We start from the raw sequence: 21,942 nt of genomic DNA, 5'->3' as shown, positions 1-21,942 counted from the left end.
CTGACCAGTCTGGGGCTGATGCTGCTGAATTTTTATTTAATTTATTTTCTGTGGTTTGGGAACATAACTCTTCACAGGGGCACATTTAGAAATGGAACACATAATATACTTAAATATAGATCACAGATAACAGTGATCTAATGGTAAGAGCACATTGGATCACTGTCATCTTCCCTGCATGCCTCTCATTGTATACAGGTACTGTTGTGACAGGGGGCCGATTATTATCAGTGACAGTACACGATTGGGATGTCACATAGGCAGCACGATCCTGCTACTGGTTGCACACAGTTTGGAATGGGCAGATGAGGAACACAGCCCCGGCAATAGATATGCCCCAACCCCGTGCTAAGCTCCTCCCCCGCCCCTCGGCTCTGACAGTGAGCAGGAAGTCCCTCCCTGTCCTGCCTCCAGACACTCAGCGCTGCGATCCTGCAGAGAATATTTTTCAGGATCGCAGCCGGCGCCGTCACTGTTTGGAACCAGCAGCTCACATTCAGACAGGGAAATCACCAATCGTATTTATACGCTTGATGATTTTTTGGGGGAGTAAATCAGCTTCTAAACACGTCTATGACGCGTGCAGAGGCGTTATTGCGACCTCCGAGTACAGACCAAACGTTTGGACATACCTTCTCATTCAAAGAGCTTTCTATATTTTCATGACTATAAAAATTCACACTGAACCCATCAAAACTATGAATTAACACATGTGGAATTATATCCTCAACAAAAAATGGGAAAAAACTGAATATGTCTTACATTCTAGGTTCTTCAAAGTAGCCACCTTTGCTTTCATTACTGCTTTGCATACTCTTCGCATTCTCTTGATAACCTTCAAGACGTAGTCACTTGAAATGGTCTTGCAACAGTCTTGAAGGAATTCCCAGAGAAGCTTAGCACTTGTTGACCATTTGCCTTCACTCTGCGGTCCAGCTCACCCCAAACTATCTCAATTGGGTTCAGGTCTGGTGACTGTGGAGGCCAGGTCATCTGGATGAGCACCCCATCACTCTCCTTCTTGGTCAAATAGCCCTTAAACAGCCTGGAGGTGTGTTTGGGGTCATTGTACTGTTGAAAAATAAATGATGATACAACTAAATGCAAACCGGATGGAATAGCAGCCACTGCAAGATGCTGTGGTCACCATGCTGGTTCAGTATACCTTCAATTTTGAATAAATCCCCAACATTGTCACCAGCAAAGCACCCCCACACCAGCACACTTCCTCCTGCATGCTTCACGGTGGGAACCAGGCATGAAGACTCCATTCGTTCACCTCTTTTGCTTCGCACAAAGACATGGTGGTTGGAACCAAAGATCTTAAATTTGGTCTAATGTCCATTGCTTTTGTTCTTTAGGCCAAACAAGCCTCTTCTGCTTGTTGTCTGTCCTTAGCAGTGGTTTCCTAGCAGCTATTTTACCATGAAGGCTGCTACACACAATCTCCTCTTAACAAGTGTTGTTGCTGCTGCTAGAACTCTGTGTGGCAATGACCTGGTCTCTAATCTGAGCTGCTGTTAACCTGCTATTTCTAAGCCTGGTGACTTGGATAAACGTATGCTCCGCAGCAGAGGTAACTCTTGGCCTCCACAGTCACCAGACCTGAACAACATCAAGATGGTTTGGGGTGAGCTGGACTGCAGAGTGAAGGCAAAAGGGCCAACAAGTACTAAGCAACTCTGGGAACCCCTTCAAGACTGTAGGAAGACCATTTCAGGTAACTACCTCTTGAAGCTCATCAAGAGAATGCCAAGAGTGTGCAAAGCAGTAATCAAAGCAAAAGGTGGCTACTTTACAGAACCTAGAATATAAGACATATTTTCAGTTGTTCCACACATTTTTGTTAAGTATATATGCCACATGTGTTAATTCATAGTTTTGATTCCTTCAGTTTGAATCTACAATTTCTATAGTCATGAAAATACAGAAAACTCTTTGAATGAGAAGATGTCCATTTGGTCAGTAATTGTATGGAAACTGGTCTGCTTACGGAAAATAGTGCCCTGTGCAAAAGTATTGACCTCCCATGCCATGTATACACCCAAATGATACAACCTAATAACAGCCTCATTGTGTTTTCATATTACTGCCCTTAGCAGGAATTAGACTAGAAGTGCTGAGGAAGCAGCATGGTAATCCATATCAAATATTAGTGGTTGATTCTTACTGGATTCTTGCCACATACTAAATCCAGCCCCGCATTGGAATATAAGGCGAATAATATTGACTTCACAACAATACAATCCAAAATATAAAAAAGTGCATGGGTCTTTTAATGTCAGTTAAAGGGCTTTTCCACTAATCTTATTATTCCAATATCTACAAGTCAGGCAAGTAATGTCAGAGTTAGGCTCCACAGCAATTATGAGAATGTTTGGCCTCTGTTCTAATCACTTCTATGGGAATTTCAGATGTCCCCCAGGTAAATAGAGAAGTGGTTTGCATGCTTACAAGTCACTCTTTTCACTGTGGGGCTCCTACAGGGGGATTCTGGGATAATTTTGTGTGATTGTACCCCAAAATTACACATATTTAACCCTATACTATAAACACTTGATTACTAATGGGACCACATTAGTTTAGTCCCCCACCCATGCTCTAGTTGTTACAGCCAGTGGATGGGGGTGGTTGGGTAAAAGATGCTAAGGAACAGGAGAATTTAGGGAAAGTCAAGAGTAGAACATCACATTTGTATAGTCAGAACTTCCAATGCAACTTTTGACTCTTGGTCTTTGTCGAATAAGAATTTCTTTAAAAATCTAATTTTCAGAAACAGGCACCACATTTCTGATAGTGTGTGGCACATTTTTTTTCCATCATACTTATTAAATGACATCTACCACCAGGATGAAAGACTGTCTGCAAATGAGCCTGAGGGGCTCCAGACTGCATTTACCCCTAGGGCTCATTTGCATACAGTCCTTCATCCTGGTGGTAGATGTCCTTCAAAGACTGGGTAGTAGGTGCAGATCCTTCACTAGTGGAAGAATGCAGTTTTTTATGAAAGTAAAAGAAATTACAGAATACTGCATGAAATATAAACAATGAGTTAATGTTTTCTTACTTTTGAGATAAAATTATCAGAAAGTGGTGCATGACTGTACCATTCTCCTTTTATTTGGTCTGTAAGCAAAGAATTTTTTAGCAGATGAGATATTGCTTGTACTTTTTTGGGAAGAATTTTCCTTTCTAAGGATGCAATCACATTGTATGCTAAACAGAATGGGGGTCAAGGTAACACGCGAGTTCAGCCGCCGGGTCCCACTAACAGTACAGTACAGTGTCCGTAGATTGGTGAAAGCGGTGAATATTCACTATATTGACTGTTTATGACACCAATTTCACCAATCTACGGACACTTGGATTTCCATCCTTTAGTTCAGATGTAGAGGAAATTAATCTGGAACCGTTGCCCTCTCCTCTATCCAGCTCATTTGATTCTAACAAATCTTTTTTAGAGCTAAGTCCCACCAGATCCACAACTCCATCAAACTAATTAATCGACCCGAGCAGTCCAATTACACTGAATCTGGCACCTACCTCTCAATCTCTACAAATACCCACCACACAGACCAATTTGACCAACTTCTTTGTACCACTGTACACCCTTCTGCATACAAAAAAATCCAAAAAAAGAAAAAAATATAGAGGCTGCAGAGAAGGCCAAAACAAAAGAAAGAATAAAAAAGAGCAAAAAAAATTGATATACATACACCAACTTTGTGTAAAGAGATTGATAATAGTAAGAATACTTTCTCCACAATAAATTTTTTAACTTATCCGAAAAAGAGTTAACCACAAATGAAATCACTCTGTTGTCATAGGGCCTTAACTTCTGCCCCGAAAAGACCACAGATAACTTTGAACTATTTTTGGACCTAAACAATTTTGTGCACAATTTGTCAAGAAAACATTTTTTTTTCAAACAAGAGACACTAAAATACAACATCGGACCCTTTTCTTCATCAGCCAGTAAAGAAAAAATCTACATTTAATCCTGTCAACCATCATGGCCGCCATTTGGAGAATTTTTATTCTCTAATGGCAGAACAATTTAGGCACATTAAAACACAACAAGCCCCCAAAAATAATTTAACAAAGGCAGAAAAAATAGCCCTCAAAAAACTACAGGATGATATTAAAATAACCATCCGAGCAGCGGACAAAGGGAGGGGGGGGGGGATCGTTATTCAGGACGCTATAAAATATATAAAAGAGCCAAATAACATTCTAACAGACAAAAAATATTGCAGTACTGTATATTAGACAGAGACGCAACTCCATATGGAAAAACGAATATAATAATATGATAAAAGAAGCAAAAAAAAAAAAAAATATCCTAAATAAATCAGAGAAAAGTTTTCTGTTAATGGATCAGCCCACTCTCACATTGTTTTATCATCTACCTAAAATACATAAAGATGTAAATAACCCTCCAGGCCGCCCCATAATATTGGGGATTTGATGCCTCACTAGCCAACTGTCCCACTACATCGACTTGCATTTACAACCCTTGGTGAAAGAATTACCTTCCTATCTAGGAGACTCAGGTCACCTTATTGAAGAACTTGAATCAATAAAATGGGAAATGGTCTATATATTCATCTCTATGGATGTTACATCATTATATTCCAATATATTCCACCCATTGGGTATAAGAGCTACTAAATATTATCTGAACCTTGACCAGAAAATGGAACCAGAACAAATTAAATTTCTGCTAAAAGGACTAGAGTTCATATTAAATCATAATTACTTTTCTTTCCAAGACAAAATATTTCACCAGATGTTAGGAACAGCCATGGGGACCCGAGTGTATCCTAGTTACGCTAACCTCCAGTCCTCCATGGTGTACGAATCCTATTTCTGGAAAACTCAAATAGTATTCTATCCCCGTATATCGACAATATATTTATGATTGTCAAAGGGACAACCCAAGAAGCAGAAGCATTCGTTGAATCGCTAAATCCCAACGACTGGGGTATCAACTTTACAGCTAACATCAACGTGAAAAAAATGGTTTCCCATGCATCTAATAAAATGATTACAAAAATTAACTTTAAACAAGTTGATGGCAACGGGTACCGGGACTATAAAAGCGCTCATTACGGCAAATGGTTGGAGGAACGTACCATTTAGCCAGTTTGTGAGCATACGAAAAAAATGATACTTCAAATGAAGACTGTCATGCTCAAGCAAAAAGTATTTCCAAAAAATTAATTGAAAAGAATTTCCCAAAACCACTAATTCAGATTGCATACCAGATCAATACAGAAAAAAGAAACCAAGACCCCCCAAGAAACAATACAGCTACAGCTGATGCACTCCTACTGCGCTAACTGCCAACTAGCAAACTACTTACAACCTACTCTCACAATTATTAAATGCCAAAAGATGGCGTTCCCTCCTTAGCCGTAAATATATACCCTTCTATAACTCCTCCCCCCACATTTAAAACCTTTATCACCCTTCACTACCTCATCCACCCCCAAAGAATACCACCCACCCATTTTTCTTCCCAGACCTCTATGTCATCGCCGCACTCCACCTAGCCTGTGGTCTGCTCCGTGCTCACATTATGAATGTTGTCTGAGATAACCCTTTAGTAACAGTACCATATATACAGTATGTCTTCTTAAGAAACCTAAATGGCTTATTAATACATACACCCCTTTTTTGTTCTTTTATGTCCTTTTAACCTATTCTAAGGGGTGGTTAAAAGACCTTAGTAATTGCAACAGTCGACACAAAGGCAACAAACCTTTGTGGTTACAACGTTTTTATCAAAACAATCTCTAAAATACAAATATTTACAAATCCGCTCAGCAGTTTCAGTCTCTGTAGCAGTGCACAATGTTACACTGTATTCGGCAATACAATTATTAGGCAACATAACTGTCACAACCCATACAAAAAGTCGAAAGGATGCTAGAGCTAGAGAGAGCACAATCGGTTTGCATCAGTTTTGACCCTTCTCGCACATTTCTGTTGCACAATCTCTGTAGGTTATGTGCAATTATGTTGGAGAGCTTACAATAACAGAATTTTTATATCAATTTCTTAGAGTATGAACTTTTAAAATCTGTTTTATAATTAGATTATAATTAAAATTTTAAATATATGTATTCAATATCCACTGACAGGCACAACATTAATAGTCACTCGACCTAAATATTGTGATAACACATTAAAGGTTTTTTAAAAGAATTAAGATTACATTTTTATCCACAGAAGGGGGGAATAAGTGTCTAATAGCTTTGATAAAGAGAAGGTTAAATAACCTGTGCTGTGCTGTCCTGTAAGAGGCAATGGAGTCGAACATGCACGTCTGCATTCTATTCTGTATGAGGAACTTAAGGTGGCTTTATGTCCCCTATTCTCCCCATTGTTCTCCCCATTCTTGCAATTTGTTACTTATTCCTTATCCTGTGAATAGGGGGTTAATGTTAATTGCAATAAAACCCTCTAAGCATAAGTACTACCCATTTCTATAGTGCATGTGAAAACACTTGTCACAGATGAGGAAGGAAGTTTACAGTATATATTATGAAGCAATAAAATGGTATTAACCACAGCTTATGTAACATCTGCAAGTCAATCTTATCACTGGTAAAAAAAAAAAAAAGTTATTTGAATTTCCCACAGTAGATACAGTATATAGTCAAAGATAAATTCTGCAGAATATTAGGGTGATGCCAGTTTTCAGCATTAACTTTTGCATCTCTGCACAGTCGCATTGCCACAAACTGGTTTAAAACTTCCAGGACCTAAGGGTTTGGTCAGTGATACAGGGAATGTACAGGCAGTCCCCTACTTAAGGACACCCAACTTACAGACGATCCCTAGTTAAAGACGGACCCCTCTGCCCACTGTGACCTCTGGTGAAGCTCTCTGGATGCTTTACTATAATCCCAGACTGCAATTATCAACTGTAAGTTGTATGTAACTAACTTTTATTGATAATCCTTGGTCCCACTAAAGCAAAAATTTTTGAAACTCCAATTGTCACTGGGGCACAAATAAATTTTGCCTGGAACTACAATTATAAAATATACAGTTTTGACTTACATACAAATTCAACTTAAGAACAAACCTATGGAATCTATCTTATACGTAACCCGGGGACTGCCTGTTTACGGCAAAACGGCTGACCTGTCGTAAAATTCTAGGTAAGAACCTGCCTGAGAGCATTAGGGGGGTTGCAGAGCCTTTCATTAGAGGGGGTTGCAGAGCATTTCATTAATATGGGGCTGTAGGGCATTTCATTATTTGTGGGGCTGAATCGTGCATTTCATTATTTGTGGGGCAGCTGCAGAGCATTTCATTACGGGGGGAGGCTGCTGGGCATTACATTACTGGGGGAAGCTGCTGCAGGGCAATTCTTTATTTGGGGGGTCTGCTGCCTGCAGGTCATTTCATTACTGGGGGAGGCTGTTGGGCACTATATTACTCAGGGAGGCTATAAGCAATGCATTTTTCACCATAGGCTTATACTCAAGTCAATAAGTTTTCCCAGTTATTTGTGGTAAAATTAAGGACCTCGGCTTTTATTTGGATATATACGGTACTTTAATAATAAATTCTCCTTGGTTTGTATAGAAACAGGCTGCAATGTTACTTCTACATTGCTTTGTTTCCTTTCCAATTTGTTACACAGCTGTGAGTGTTATCCCTTCCTGCTCTCTCCTTGGCTGTAGGAGCATTATTTTCAAAGATCAACCCGAAAGTTAAGGGGTTAATCCTCCCTTCTTAAAGCTGTTTAGCCAAACTCAGGGATATTAGATGTGAGTTCATATACAGGCTGGAATACATATCTCTATGGGAAGGAGCAGCTTGATTTTTATAACAAACTAAGCAGAATTTGTTAATGAAGTATATTTTAAATGTTCATCACACCCCCCCCCCCCACGCACAATATAAAAAAAATTTAATTATTCTGAAAAAATACTCCTTTAACTGCTCATGTATAACGCAAAGGTAAGTCAAGTCAACAAGTCTTTAATGAAACAGAAATGGATAACTGATAATAAAGATTATTAATACATATGAATTAAAATAAAAAATATCAAAAAAGACCTCTTGGTTTCTATAATTGCTTAATCCAGTTGGAGGATGTATCAGCAGATGTGGAAAATTAGATGTGTGTTACAAGAAGTTGCACCACACGTGTCGAAAGTTTCATATATAACCTACCATCAAAATCCAGAGACTATGGTAATCTTCTTATATTTTTTTATCCAGTCTCCTTTCTTCTAAACTCAACTTTTAAATTATGCTGAGTCTAATGGGTGATTCCAGAGCCCCTCAGTGCTGTAGCTTCACAGGTTGTTACAATGAGCAGAGTAGGCCTTCCCTCCCCATGCACTTCCTGCTGCTACACAGGAAAAGGGAGGAGGGAGTGATCAGGGGGTTGGGTGAAACATGTTCTGCTCATTGAAACATCCTGTGAGGCTACATCACTGAGGGGCTCTGATAAACCTCCCAGAACCCTTGAGATTAATTAGGATAATTTTAACCCCTTAGTTACTCCCCCCATACAGGTTTTTACAGCTTTTTTTCCATTGGCCTAGCCCAAGTTCAGACCAGTGATCCAGCGGTCATACGGCACCCGGGACCCTGCTCTAACAGACCAGATCAGAATGAGTTCTGATCCGGACTGTTTAACCCATTAGATCCCGTGGTCAATGCTGTGATTGAGGGATCTATATAACTGCAGAGGGAAGAGGCGCTCTCCACCTATCTTTTCCAACGGACAGCCGGGACCTAATGAAGGTCCCTGGGTCTGTCATCACATGATCACTAGTTGCTAGTTATGCTAGTTATGTTAAAATTAAAAAAGATTTGAAAAAACAGACCAAAAATAAAATTTACTAAATGGTCCCAAAATCCCCACATGTAAAACAATACATCATTTTTTTAAAAAGTGGAAAAAAGTAAAAAAAAAAACTACATATTAGGTATCACCGCATCCCAAAATTCCCAAACTAAAAAAATATAAAAACATTTACTCATGATGGTGAATCCCGTAACGGAAAATGCTTCCAAAAAGTCAATTATAAAATGACACCAACATAAAGCCGACATACGATAAATGTTAGTTAGCAACTAATTTGGGTTGTAAGACTATGGGGCTTATTTACTAAAGGTCGCGGATCGCACTTTCGTCGGACTGTTCATTGTTTTCGGGATTTGTAATTGGACCAAGTATTATCAATAAAGCTTCATCAAAACACTTTACAGCTGATCATTACAGTCTGGGACTATATTAAAGCATCCAGAGAGCTTCACCAGAGGTCACATGGGGCAGAGGGGACCGTCTGTAACTAGGGGTCGTCTGTTAGTCAGGTGTCCTTAAGTAGGGGAAGACCTGTACAGGCAATGAATCGATTCTCCCATTGAAGTGAATGAAAACAACACAGCACACAGGGCTGATTCATAGCACCAATGAGATTGAGTTATGGTTTTGTGCATGTATTATAAGGAACAGGAATTTGTTCTATTCTTAACAAACAAAATTGTATCTAAAAACACCAAACAAAAACACTGGCACAGCATATAAACAGGGTTTTCAGGAAGGTTTTGCTTCCTGTTTGAAGTTCCCCATTTTTGTTCATGTGATTATTTTTTAGGAGCAAAAAAGTTACAAACTCTGGTATCTAAAGTTTTATACATTTCACCTAAACTGGAGAATTAGAGAACAACGTATGACATAAAACTTATTTTGCAAAAAAAGAAATGATTGTACTTAGAGAACAGAAGTGACGGTAGCATAGAGAAAGATCACACTGCTCAGATGAGATTTTGGTCCACTCTTATTCCAGTCTCTTCCACAGTTCGGTGACTGTTGTGGTTTCTTAGCCATCATTTTTTCACCTCTGTTTCCAGATGTTTTCTATTGGGTTTAGACCAGAACTCTCAGCTGATCATTTCATTGTTTCAAGAAACTGCTTTATCCGTTTTCTTGTGTGACAGAGAGTATTGTCCTGCATGAAAATTACTGGTTGATTGAGCGATGAACGTAAAGGAACCATGTGTTGTTGAAGAAGGTTATGATACTCCACACTTGCACTCACTCTGCCATGTAGCTGTATAAGAGTTCAAACTACTGCTGTAGAAAACATTGACACTTCTAAATCATGACACTTCATCCACCACCTTTCACTGACTTCTTTATGCACTTTGGGTTCTGTCTTGCCACAGGTTGTCACTGAATGTAAAGTTTCCCAACAGATCCAAATAAAAGATCCAAACTTAAAAGTGGAGACACTCCATGACGAGGCAGATTCTAACATTGTTCAGTGGCGAGCAATTCCTGCTGCTCCGTGGGCCCCCGTTGCTGCTGCTCCTCCGGACTTACCTCTCCCGGCTCCTGCTCCCCAGCGGACTGCCGTACGCAGGCGTCCCCGCCTACTAGGGCGCATGCGCCAGCTATAAGAAATTTAAAGGGCCAGTGCACCACTGATTGGTGTGCTGGCTGAACACCTCCACCTTTATTAATCAGTGCTTCCCTTCCTTCCCCACTGGATCTTTGTGACTACGCCTTAGAGAAAGCTCCCCAGCGATATTCCAGCATTCCTGTGTGTTCCTATTCCCATCGGCCTGGACCTCCCTTTGCTGACGAGACTGTCTTCCGCTAAGGTACCTCGGCTGCCACCGCAGGCTAGTCGCACCTGTGGAACGACCCGGTGGTAACCTGCCACAGCAAGACAATCCCACTTCGCGGTGGCTCTGGTGAAGATCAGGTGCTACTTAGATTCCAGTCCCAGGTGTCGGCTAGTACCACCTCCCGCGGTGGTCCAGAGGATCCACTCATCCCGAATCCTGACACTGCCTTAGCTGGATGTACTATACTCACTGCCTTACCCTTTATTGTAAGTGATTATCTTGGGCTAGGTCCTCACAGTTAACAGGCTACTTCACACCTCTGTCCTTTCACAAGTGTTTAGCATCAGTTATTATGAACTATGAACAGTTATTATGAACTATGGCAAAGTGTGGAGACTTAAAGGGGTTGTGTGTTTGTTTTCAATATTCTGCAGGCGGGCTGGAGAGGTATTAAAAAAAAAAACCCACAGAAGCCCACCCGTCCCCATACCTCCACAGCCCACCTCTGAAGTTTGAAAACAGTCGGACAGCCCCTTAAATAATGGGTAAGGTATGATGTTATGATCTGCATCTGTTTTCTGTATCTGACTACTAATTTTGGTTCACAATAACTAATGCAAAAAACTGATGAAATAATAGAGCTGGCATGAAAATGACTTGGGCCCCTTACACACGAAGATATGGGGGCCAATGCTAAGGCTACATCACAGCCCTCTTAGACGTCTATTGCACCTGCTCACGGTGCGGTGAGCACACAAGGTCTCGCCACACTGTGACAGAGCCAGATGAAAGCATGGAGAAATATAGGACATGTCCTATATATTTCTGTATCACGGAACCGGACACCCAGCTTTCAATGGAGAGGGGTGAGGAGTGCTCACTCCTCCTCTCTCCTACATGCGGCTGGATGCTCACCTCAGGCCATGTGTAATGTCACTGGCACCCCAGCAATCCCAGGTGTCGGCTAGTTCCATCTCCAGCGGTGGTCCAGAGGGTCCACAGACTGCACAAAGACCCCGGCTGCTAAGAAACGCAGAGCTCCTCCTGTCTTCTCTCCTGGTGACAAAGTGTGGTTATCCTCCAGATACGGCCGGCTTAAGATACCCAGCTACAAACTTGGTCCCTTTGAGGTAATCAAGCTCATCAATCAAGTGGCCTACAAGCTCCGCCTTCCTCCATCAATGCACATCCTGAACTCCTTCCATGTCTCCCTTCTGAAGGCCGTTGTCTTGAACTGCTTCTCCCAGCAATCACCTACTCCTGCGGCTGATTCCCCATATGTCTCTGAGGTTAAGGAGGTTCTGGACATGAAGATTGCGAGGGGTAAGCGGTTCTTTCTTGGAGCCTGGAAGGGGTTCGGGCCTGAGATGAGATACTGGTAGCCCGAAAAGAACATTTTTGATCGGACTCTCCTCCAGAGGTTTCTTGGGACCAAAAAGAAGAGGCGGAGGCCGAAGGGGGTAGGTACGGTTACGGGCACACCCTCTCCCATGGACTTACCTCTCCACATTCCCGTTCCTGTCCGGACTAAGCCTTGCGCGTGGCCCCACTCCCTAGGGCGCCCACGGCGGTACTTCGAGATTTAAAGGGCCAGCGCACAGGTGATTGGCGCTGGCCACTTCCGGGTCTGCATTTAATCTGGTGGCTCCCATCATTCCCCACCGGATCTGCAAGCCATTCCTGTGAAGTGAAAGCCTTCCTGTGTCTCCAGCTTTCCTGTGTCTCCAGCGTGCCTGTGTGTTCCCATGCGTTCCAGTTCCACCTCCTGTGTTCCCGTGGTCCTGCTCCTGCGTTCCTGTCTTGTGTGTCAGCTCCTGTGTTCCTGACGTGAGTCCTAGTGTTCCTTTCTGTGCTGTTCTCCTGCTGTCACCCCGGGTACAGACTGTCTCCTGCATTGCTACCTTGGCTGCCACTGTGGGCTAGTTGCACCTGCGGAACGACCTGGTGGTACCCCGCCGCAGCAATACCATCCCGCTTTGGGCGGGCTCTGGTGAAGACCAGGTGCAACTTAAACTTCGGTCCTAGGATTCGGCTAGTACCGTCTCCCGTGGTGGTCCAGGGGGTCCGCAGACTCAGAACCCTGACATGCAAAAGGCATAACGTTAGGGAAAATAAGTGTTTACTAAACTTCCAATTTTGCCATTGTAATTTTTATTGTAGGTACTTTCCAAGTGTGAGAGACAAAATAAAAAATTAAATCCAGAAAACCCACACTTTTTAATTTTAAATTCTCCTTATGGAGCCACTCTTTAGTTGCCCTGGTTTCGCGTTTTTGGTCACTATCATGGTGGAAGACCCATCTTCAATGCGTAACCTGGCCGCATCAATCTCCTTTCATTATGGCGCAGTTGTTCTGCCTCCTCTGGATCATCCAGATGGTCATTGTTGAACTTCAAAAAGATCTGGACATGTGCTGTGTGAGCAGGGGGACCTGCAGGATTTCAAGCCATAGTGTGTTGCTAATAGTATTCTTTGAAACTATGGTCCCAGTTTACTTAACCTTATCGACCAGGTCCTCCCACAGAGTTCAGGACTAATTCCTGTTCTTTCTCAGAATCATCCAAACCCAACAAGGTGAGATCTGGCATGGAGCACCAGACCAAGGAAGACTGACAGTCACTGTGTGTTTCTTCAATTTCCAGATAATTGCAGTAGCAGTTCTTCTCACCAAGCTACATGCCCATTATCATGTAGCCCATCCCAGCCTAGTGCAGGTGTACAATTTTGTACCAGGTATCGTAAACTGAGAAAACGTATTGACTCGAGTGTAGGCTTAGGAAATGCAGTTGTTACTCTAATAAAGAGAAGAAGAAGAGTGTCCCCTTAAAAAAATTATTACTTTTAAAAACAAGTTATTACTCACTTTTGGCACTGAACCCCGGCGGCCTCTTCTCCCCACAGTACATCTTCAGTACCACATCTGCTGGCACCCAAACTGCCACGTAATAGTTCTGGCCGGGAACCTGAATTCATGCTGTGGGGAGAAGAGGATGCCAGGGGTGAGCGCTGGAGGGTAAGTACTAACTGTATTTCTTTATGTATATATGAGTATAAGTCGAGTGGGGTTTTTTCAGCACAAAAATTGTGCTGAAAATCTCACCTTATACTCGAGTACAGTATTTAAAATATGATTTTCCGGATTTTTTTTTTCTCACAGTTGAAGCGCATCTACGATAACAATTGCAGATTTCTCTGTTTTCTTTTCTTTTAAAAGAACACAAACAAACAAGATATATATTTACAAAAAGGGAACAGCACAGCACGGGAATGTACAAATATATATTAAGGCCAAGTGCACCCAAATAAACACCATATGCAAACAAAAGAACAGAAGGGGATGCACAAAGACTGGCCTGTATAAAGAATGCATTATTAGAACAATATACATCAAAAAAATGACAATGAAGACACCACAATAATAAAAACAATTAAAAATGTGTAACAATGGCACAATAACTCCCGCTGGGAGAGGGAACCTAGTCCCAAACCCAGGAATAGCCCACACCACAAACTCCAAAAACCCTTCTAATGACCCCCTACTTCTGTGCTGAATGTATCCAAGGTCCTGGGAGGAAATGGTGACATAGTACAATACAATACCTCACAAGCGCCAGGCGAGAATTCAATAATATCCCAGAACACAAGGAAAAGTAAATAAGGTAGGTCAGGCGGGGGGAGGGAGGAGGAGATGCAGTTGAAGTGCATCTACGATAACAATTGCAGATTTCTCTGTTTTCTTTTCTTTTAAATCAGAACATTTTTATTTGATTTTTATAAACACAAGCAAACAAATGGTCATACATTACAGCTCTATGGCCAAGGTATGTTACATGTAGGAAATAGTCACCGTATTACACTGTTTTACAAACAACCTGTTTTACAAACAAACAATTTTCGATAAAAACTGTATCAAGAAAAATCTGACAGTATTTGGATCAATGTTTTACATGGAATCACAATGACCAAGAAACCTCCCCCCCCCCCTTCCCACCCCAGAGTCAGCTCCCGTGGACTGGGCTAGTATGCCCAGAGGCACTTCATTCCAATTTCCCACTTATGTGGCTAAAGACAGTTGGTATTGCAGACTCGCTCTGAGTTGGAGCAAGGATCGTGATGGCAGTCCTGGTACATCCATCCATTTCCCCCATATTTTTTCAAATTTGGCTATAGAATTTCTCTTCAAATATGTCCCATATTCCAGCATGATAACATTGTTGATTTATATATTCCCTTAGTGCCAGAGGCCTTGGCTTTATCCTGGTATAGAGCCCGTTGGATCCCTATAACATTGGAGGACGAGGCATTATTTATATCAAGGATTCCTAATAAACAAGCGAGGGGAGTTGCTGGTATGACAACTGAATACACCTTACCCAGGAGTTCTAGCACCTCCTTCCAGAGTCCTTCTAATTCCCTGCACTCCCAAATCATGTGTAGAATACCCGCCTCCTCAATCCCACACCTGGGGCAGGATGAGTCCCCACAGACGCCTATTTTACATAACAATTGTGGCGACCTATATGCTCTATGCAGCATGAGTAAATGGGACATTCTGTAAGGCTCACTTGGAGACAGAGTTGGTACAACCTCCAGGCAGTCAGACCACTGTTCATCTAGATTAGGTCCAATATCTCTCTCCCACTTAGCCCGGCATTTCACTGGTATATTTTCCAATTTTTTTGTTTAATAATACAGTGTTATAGAAGGAAATTAACCCTTTAGTAGAAGTAGACAACAAAGCCCTATTCAGAGCGCCACAGGTTCCTACCGTAATTGGCGTCAATCTGTGTTGGGTGTCATAGGCATGTCTCAGTTGCAGATATTGAAAGAACCAGGAGCGGGGGAGCTCAAAGGTGGTACTAGGGTCCTCAAATGTTTTGCACACCCCCTCGGTACATAAATCCTCCAAAGTAAGGATCCCCCTCTCCTCCCAGGGAGAGAAGCCTTACAATCTAAAAATCTCTGGCAAAGCCGGGTTTCTCCATAAAGGACTATAAGGAGTGAATTTGGTTGTACCCAAAATGTCCTTCACCTTACACCATACCTCCCACACAAGCAACATCGTTGGTTTCCTGCTAAGTGGTCCCCCTCCAAATTCAGCTTCCAGGGCATGTACAGGGGTTGGAAACCGCGTCCATCCTTTAATTAGACTGCCCGCAGCGTTAACCTCCTCTTTCTTACCCCACCCTACAAAATGCTGTACCTGAGAAGCCAAAAAGTATAACCAGGGATTAGGGATCGCTAGGTCCCCTTCCATTTTGCCTCTTTGTAGCATTTCCAGACTGATACGTGCCTGTTGACTCTTCCATATCAGTTTACGGAACATCCCTTGTATCCTATGAAAGTAGGTCTGTGCTATCCATATTGGAGCGTTATGAAGGATATACAAGAGCTGCGGCATCAGAACCATCTTAATCAGGTTCCCTCTTCCTACTGGTGACAGAGGGAGCTTACACCATGTGTTAATTTTGGTCAGTGAGCGGGAGAGTAAGGGTCTCTGTTTTCTTTTCAGATGAGAAACTTGCAAAAGTGTCTCAGATGCTTATCTTCCCTACTGTACAATTTATTGTAGAGTTTAAACATCAAGCAAACTTTAATCATAAAACCAAGAAATACATTATGATGAGCAGCTGAGGTGTACATTACAGTTCAGTTTTCCTGGTCCCTCTAGCGCTACTTGAGATGACTGCAGGTATTCTTTCCCAGGTATTCTTTCCTTATTCCTCTAATCTATAGCAAAGGAGCTTTACTACTGAGCATGTACATAAAGTGAAGCACACATTTATCAACTAAAAGAGGGATTCTGGATGCACAAGCCTTGCCGAAAGGCCACAGGATTGTAAACCAAGCACAGTGACATACACTTTCTGGCAGGATCTGCTATTCTTTTAGCACCCGATGCCCTTGTTTTGAAGAAAAATAGGCTCTAAAAATTATGCAATGAGCCTGAGGGGCTCCACGCTCCATAGATGTCAATTGAGCCTGCAGCCCCTCTGGCTCATTTGCATTATTGTAAAAGCCTTTTTTTTGTAACAACCAGGACATTAGACAGCAATAGAAAAGTGTATCCTGCCAGAGGGGGCACACACCAGTATGTTAGTGTGCTTGGTTTACAATCCTTCATCCTGGTGGTAGATGTCCTTTAAAGTTCAAAAGCAAGACAGTATGGACCTCGGGCCAATAAATGTTGGTCACCCCTGGTCTAAATCCTTAGATCAGAAATAGAACAGACATTTTTATAATTCACTGTATGTTTGTGGAGACAATTCTATAAGTTATCATGTGCAGTTCTATTTCTATGCTGCCACCTAGCGGCCAAACTGCATTTTGATTGTAAACAGAGCAGGACAAGACTCTCAAGTCATAGGGCAGTGATGGCGAACCTTTTAGAAACCGAGTGCCCAAAATGCAAACCAGACCCACGTATTTATTGCAAAGTGCCTACACGGCAATTCTAGCATTAAATTATTAAAATCTTCTTGCTTCGTGCTATACCACAGCTTTCAAGGGTCCTGAGGACACCAATATCGTTGACAGAAGGTGGGAAAATTCAGATTGCCATCTGAGCTTCCCTGAACATGAAAAATTGTGGGGCCAAGAGCAGGAGCTTCAATGGCTCCAATGATAATCTGACCATGTCCTCACCTTCTCTTACTGCAGTCTCAGGTAGACCAAGACGCTTCACGTTTTGGACTACCTGGGCCTGCAGAAGGATCCCTCAAGTCCTGTCTGGTGAATTCTGTGCTGGGGCAACAGCCTGAGTGCCCACTGAGAGGGCTCAGGGTGCCACCTCTGGCACCCGTGCCATAGGTTCGCCATCACTGTCATAGGGGCTCATGTACTTACGCAGCCGCTGGAGTTCACCGAAAGTGCACTGTCTGGCCATAATGCACTGTGTTGCGACTCAATAAGATCCTGCATGTGTAGCTTCCCCGCTCAGGTCCGACAGAGTTCACCTTCTTCTTCCTGTCGTATGTAAGTGCAATGTCTTGTGACACAATTTAAAAGACACAATTAGATATCCAGCGCTCAGTTTGAATCAGTCAGATCTTCCGACGGCACGCCCCCCGATTTGTGTTTCATGGAAGCCAGCGCAGCTGGAGCAAAAACCGTTTGCGTGCGACACAATCCCAGCGCAGACACCTGTTAAATACCTGTAAAAACTGTGCAAATCCCTACTCACCACCGTAATTTGTGATGTTGTGCTGAACTGAGGATACAGGAATGGACAGTAGATTGAATCCATTTAATTTACACAATTTAAGGTTCTTAAATTATTTCATTATTTTCAGAAAGGTTATTTTATTTATTTATTTCTGTAATTTTAGATTGACTCCTATGACTTTACAATATCGGAAGATATTGGAGAAATCCAGCTAATTAAAATTGAAAAACATAAATACTGGTATAAAGACGACTGGTATTGCCGGCACATAACTTTGAAAACTCCCACAGGAGACTATTTGGAGTTCCCCTGCTACAGGTGGATAACCAATGATAAGGAAGTCATTCTCCGTGAAGGATCCGGTAAGTTCTGCTATAACACTACCGGGACTTTTAATTTAACCCCATTTTAGTTTTTTTCATCACTGCATACCAAGAACCAGAACTTATTTTATATGTCTTTCACTGCGTATTGTAGGCACTATAAAACCGAAGATAGGGCCCGTGGAACTGAAACTACCTCTGCTTGACTCATATCATGAAAATATGACTCTTTTTTTATTGTTATACAGACAAGATTTCTCATAAAAGAGGGAATTCCAGAAAGGAAATTTCATACCCTACCTGAGGGGGCTGGTAGTTTAGTGGTGACAGGTTCCCGCAAAATCTCTCCAAATCCTGACCAAGTGAAATAATTGGCAGGAATTTATCCAGCTCTGCTCCTCAAATTTCTGGCATGAAAAAGATGCATTAAAAGTTTATACAATTTTATTCCAGTAAGACTGGGGCATAGAAAAAGTAGTAAAGTTTTAGAATTTACCGCTTTATTTCACAGGCCACAAACAACAGATCTGAGGTCCTTTGTTTGCAGTCCTTGTGTCATTGGCAAGTGAAGTTCACTTTCACCTCGATGACCAGAAGAAAGATAAGCTGAGCCATAAACACGGGTGACTTGGTCAGCCAGCCATCTCCCATGTGGGCCAGTGGAAAACATGGCTATGCATGAGCCCATAGGAATGAAATTAAAATGGCGTAAATTGGCACATATGGCACTCAACTTTCTCTTGCAATCTTAATGGTAGGGTTTTCATTATTTTTAGTGCTAGTTGTTCTTTTCTGGCACCCGATTTTAGCAGGGTTTTGTGCAGTGATTATACACTCACCGGCCACTTTATTAGGTACACCATGCTAGTAACGGGTTGGACCCCCTTTTGCCTTCACAACTGCCTCAATTCTTCGTGGCATAGATTCAACAAGGTGCTGGAAGCATTCCTCAGAGATTTTGGTCCATATTGACATGATGGCATCACACAGTTGCCGCAGATTTGTCGGCTGCACATCCATGATGCGAATCTCCCTTCCACCACATCCCAAAGATGCTCTATTGGATTGAGATCTGGTGACTGTGGAGGCCATTTGAGTACAGTGAACTCATTGTCATGTTCAAGAAACCAGTCTGAGATGATTCCAGCTTTATGACATGGCGCATTATCCTGCTGAAAGTAGCCATCAGATGTTGGGTACATTGTGGTCATAAAGGGATGGACATGGTCAGCAACAATACTCAGGTAGGCTGTGGCATTGCTACGATGCTCAATTGGTACCAAGGGGCCCAAAGAGTGCCAAGAAAATATTCCCCACACCATGACACCACCACCACCAGCCTGAACCGTTGATACAAGGCAGGATGGATCCATGCTTTCATGTTGTTGATGCCAAATTCTGACCCTACCATCCGAATGTCGCAGCAGAAATCGAGATTCATCAGACCAGGCAACGTTTTTCCAATCTTCTACTGTCCAATTTCGATGAGCTTGTGCAAATTGTAGCCTCAGTTTCCTGTTCTTAGCTGAAAGGAATGGCACCCGGTGTGGTCTTCTGCTGCTGTAGCCCATCTGCCTCAAAGTTCGACGTACTGCGCGTTCAGAGATGCTCTTCTGCCTACCTTGGTTGTAACGGGTGGCGATTTGAGTCACTGTTGCCTTTCTATCAGCTCGAACCAGTCAGCCCATTCTTCTCTGACCTCTGGCATCAACAAGGCATTTCCACCCACAGAACTGCCGCTCACTGGATGTTTTTTCTTTTTCGGACCATTCTCTGTAACCCCTAGAGACGGTTGTGCGTGAAAATCCCAGTAGATCAGCAGTTTCTGAAATACTGGCACCAACAACCATGCCACGTTCAAAGGCACTCTAATCACCTTTCTTCCCCATACTGACGCTCGGTTTGAACTGCAGGAGATTGTCTTGACCATGTCTACATGCCTAAATGCACTGAGTTTCCGCCATGTGATTGGCTGATTAGAAATTAAGTGTTAACGAGCAGTTGGACAGGTGTACCTAATAAAAAGGCCGGTGAGTGTATATTGTGGCACACATTTGTAATGTATTAGGTGCTCCGTAAGAACAAATGAGTGTCAGAAATGTGAAACCACATTCATGAAGGGTTTTAAAAATTGTTTTTCTAGACTTACTTTTGTTGGTCTAATTTGGCATCAAAAAATGTGCCAAAAAAGTGTAGGAAAACTAGAAAGAAGTGTCCCGATTCAAAAACTGCAACCAAAATAAGCAACAAAAAAATAAATAAAATAAAAAAAGTCAGAAAATAAGCTAAAAAGAAGCCAACATATAATTATTAAAGCACAGAAAAATTTTTTAAAAACTGTTTTGCTTTTGGCGAAAGGTGAATCGCAATGTCCCCCCATTGTGTTCAAGAAACATAGCTGAAATATGGATATATTAATTAGAAATACAGATAAAAAAAAAACGTTCTAAGCCCTACGACAAATAAACTTAACATCATTTTGTGAAAATATCTAATTTTTATATATTAAAACAGCAAAATTGGTTACCCATGATGTGACACAAATTCACAAGCAACATAGAAGAAAGGAGTTGGAAGACAGACAGAAACAGTACAGGTAAGCTGAAAGTGTTATTTCCTCCTAAGCCCTGACACTTTCTTTTGTCTAGTGTGCTGCAGAAGGTCGTAGCACGACTAAAGGATTTTGCACCATAACAGTGACAAGGGCGATTTAGATATTGGCAAAAGTTAATAAATCAGAACTCCAATGGTAGCCATAGATTAATAAATCTTTTAGAGTTCCTGTTAGTTTCCTATTTTAATGCAAAAGGCATGACTGCTGGAACACCTCATTGATGAAATGTCTTGTGAATATATCAACAACAAAAATTGTAATGCAGTAAAAAGTGCACATTTTCAGCATAGCTGTAAGTTGAACCCCAGAGCTATGTCCTACGGGTCAATGCTAAATGTTTACCTGCAAAGTTTCGGAGAGGTGATAGAGGGACAAGAAGAGATTTTCTTCCCTAAGCTGAAGCTTACTCCACCCAACACAGTAGCTTCCCCCCGCTCCATCATATTTAGGCCCCCTTCATACTGTGCCCCCAGCATCTGCTGGAGGATACTGTAGTTGGGGGAGGTGGAGGAGGGAGGCGGCAGCTTTGTCCCACACATCTCCTCTGCATTCTGCCTCCTGGTCCCAAAGAGCAATTCTTGTCAGGACCAGGAGATGGGATGCAGAGAAGATGTGTGGGACAAAGTGGGGCAAACCGGGACAAACGCCCAACCATCCAGGATGGCGGGAAAAATCCAGGACAATTGGGAGCAATATGAATGTAGATGTGAATGGCAGTGCTGGGCTATGGTACTTGTTAAGATGTAATAATTTTTTTTTTTTTATCAGAATCTTTTCTAATTCTTTTTTAAATCTGACTAAAGAGCAGGAACAGGAATGGAGATGATTATAATATAACGTGATAATAATATAATATCACTGAAACAGCACCAGAAGTCTATGAGCTTTTAGCTTTTATAGTATAACATTTGAACTTTTAATTTATCATTTGATGATATCATCTAGATTAGTGATATGTTCTAATGCTGTCAATGACCTAATCTACCACAGATGGAAGGAGTGGCATCCTGGCTTCCCATCGAGTATGGACGCTCACTGTCATAGTGATCTGCCCCATGACATACAGTTTGACAGTGAAAAGGGTGTTGACTTTATTTTAAACTACACAAAAGCGTAAGTACTAAAATAAAAGAAAAAGTTTAATGTTTGGTGTGGGATTTTACCTGGCATGGCACAAGTCAAAACTAGATTCTTACTCTTCAGCTGCCCATACAAACAAAATACAGTATATT

The 21,942-nt window shown here is 41.9% G+C and overlaps 1 protein-coding gene across 2 annotated transcripts in view; it reads left to right on the top strand.

Moving 5' to 3' along the window:
* ALOX5 (arachidonate 5-lipoxygenase) overlaps positions 1-21,942 on the top strand; it is a 45,618-nt gene that overhangs the window by 3,712 nt on the left and 19,964 nt on the right. The window contains exons 1-4 of one of the 2 annotated variants that reach the window (XM_072129639.1): positions 13,525-13,621; positions 17,937-18,135; positions 20,611-20,692; positions 21,701-21,823. In XM_072129639.1, coding sequence (XP_071985740.1) covers positions 13,580-13,621; positions 17,937-18,135; positions 20,611-20,692; positions 21,701-21,823 — 446 coding nt within the window. In that variant the 5' untranslated portion in view covers positions 13,525-13,579. Of the gene's footprint in view, positions 1-13,524; positions 13,622-17,936; positions 18,136-20,610; positions 20,693-21,700; positions 21,824-21,942 lie in introns of those variants that run through there. The other variant, XM_072129638.1, reaches the window with a different exon arrangement.

The sequence above is a fragment of the Engystomops pustulosus genome, chromosome 11, assembly GCF_040894005.1.
Source record: "Engystomops pustulosus chromosome 11, aEngPut4.maternal, whole genome shotgun sequence".
NCBI classification, from domain to species: domain Eukaryota; kingdom Metazoa; phylum Chordata; class Amphibia; order Anura; family Leptodactylidae; genus Engystomops; species Engystomops pustulosus.
The sequence above is the reverse complement of the archived record's forward strand: the minus strand, read 5'-3'. Positions and strand labels throughout refer to the sequence as shown.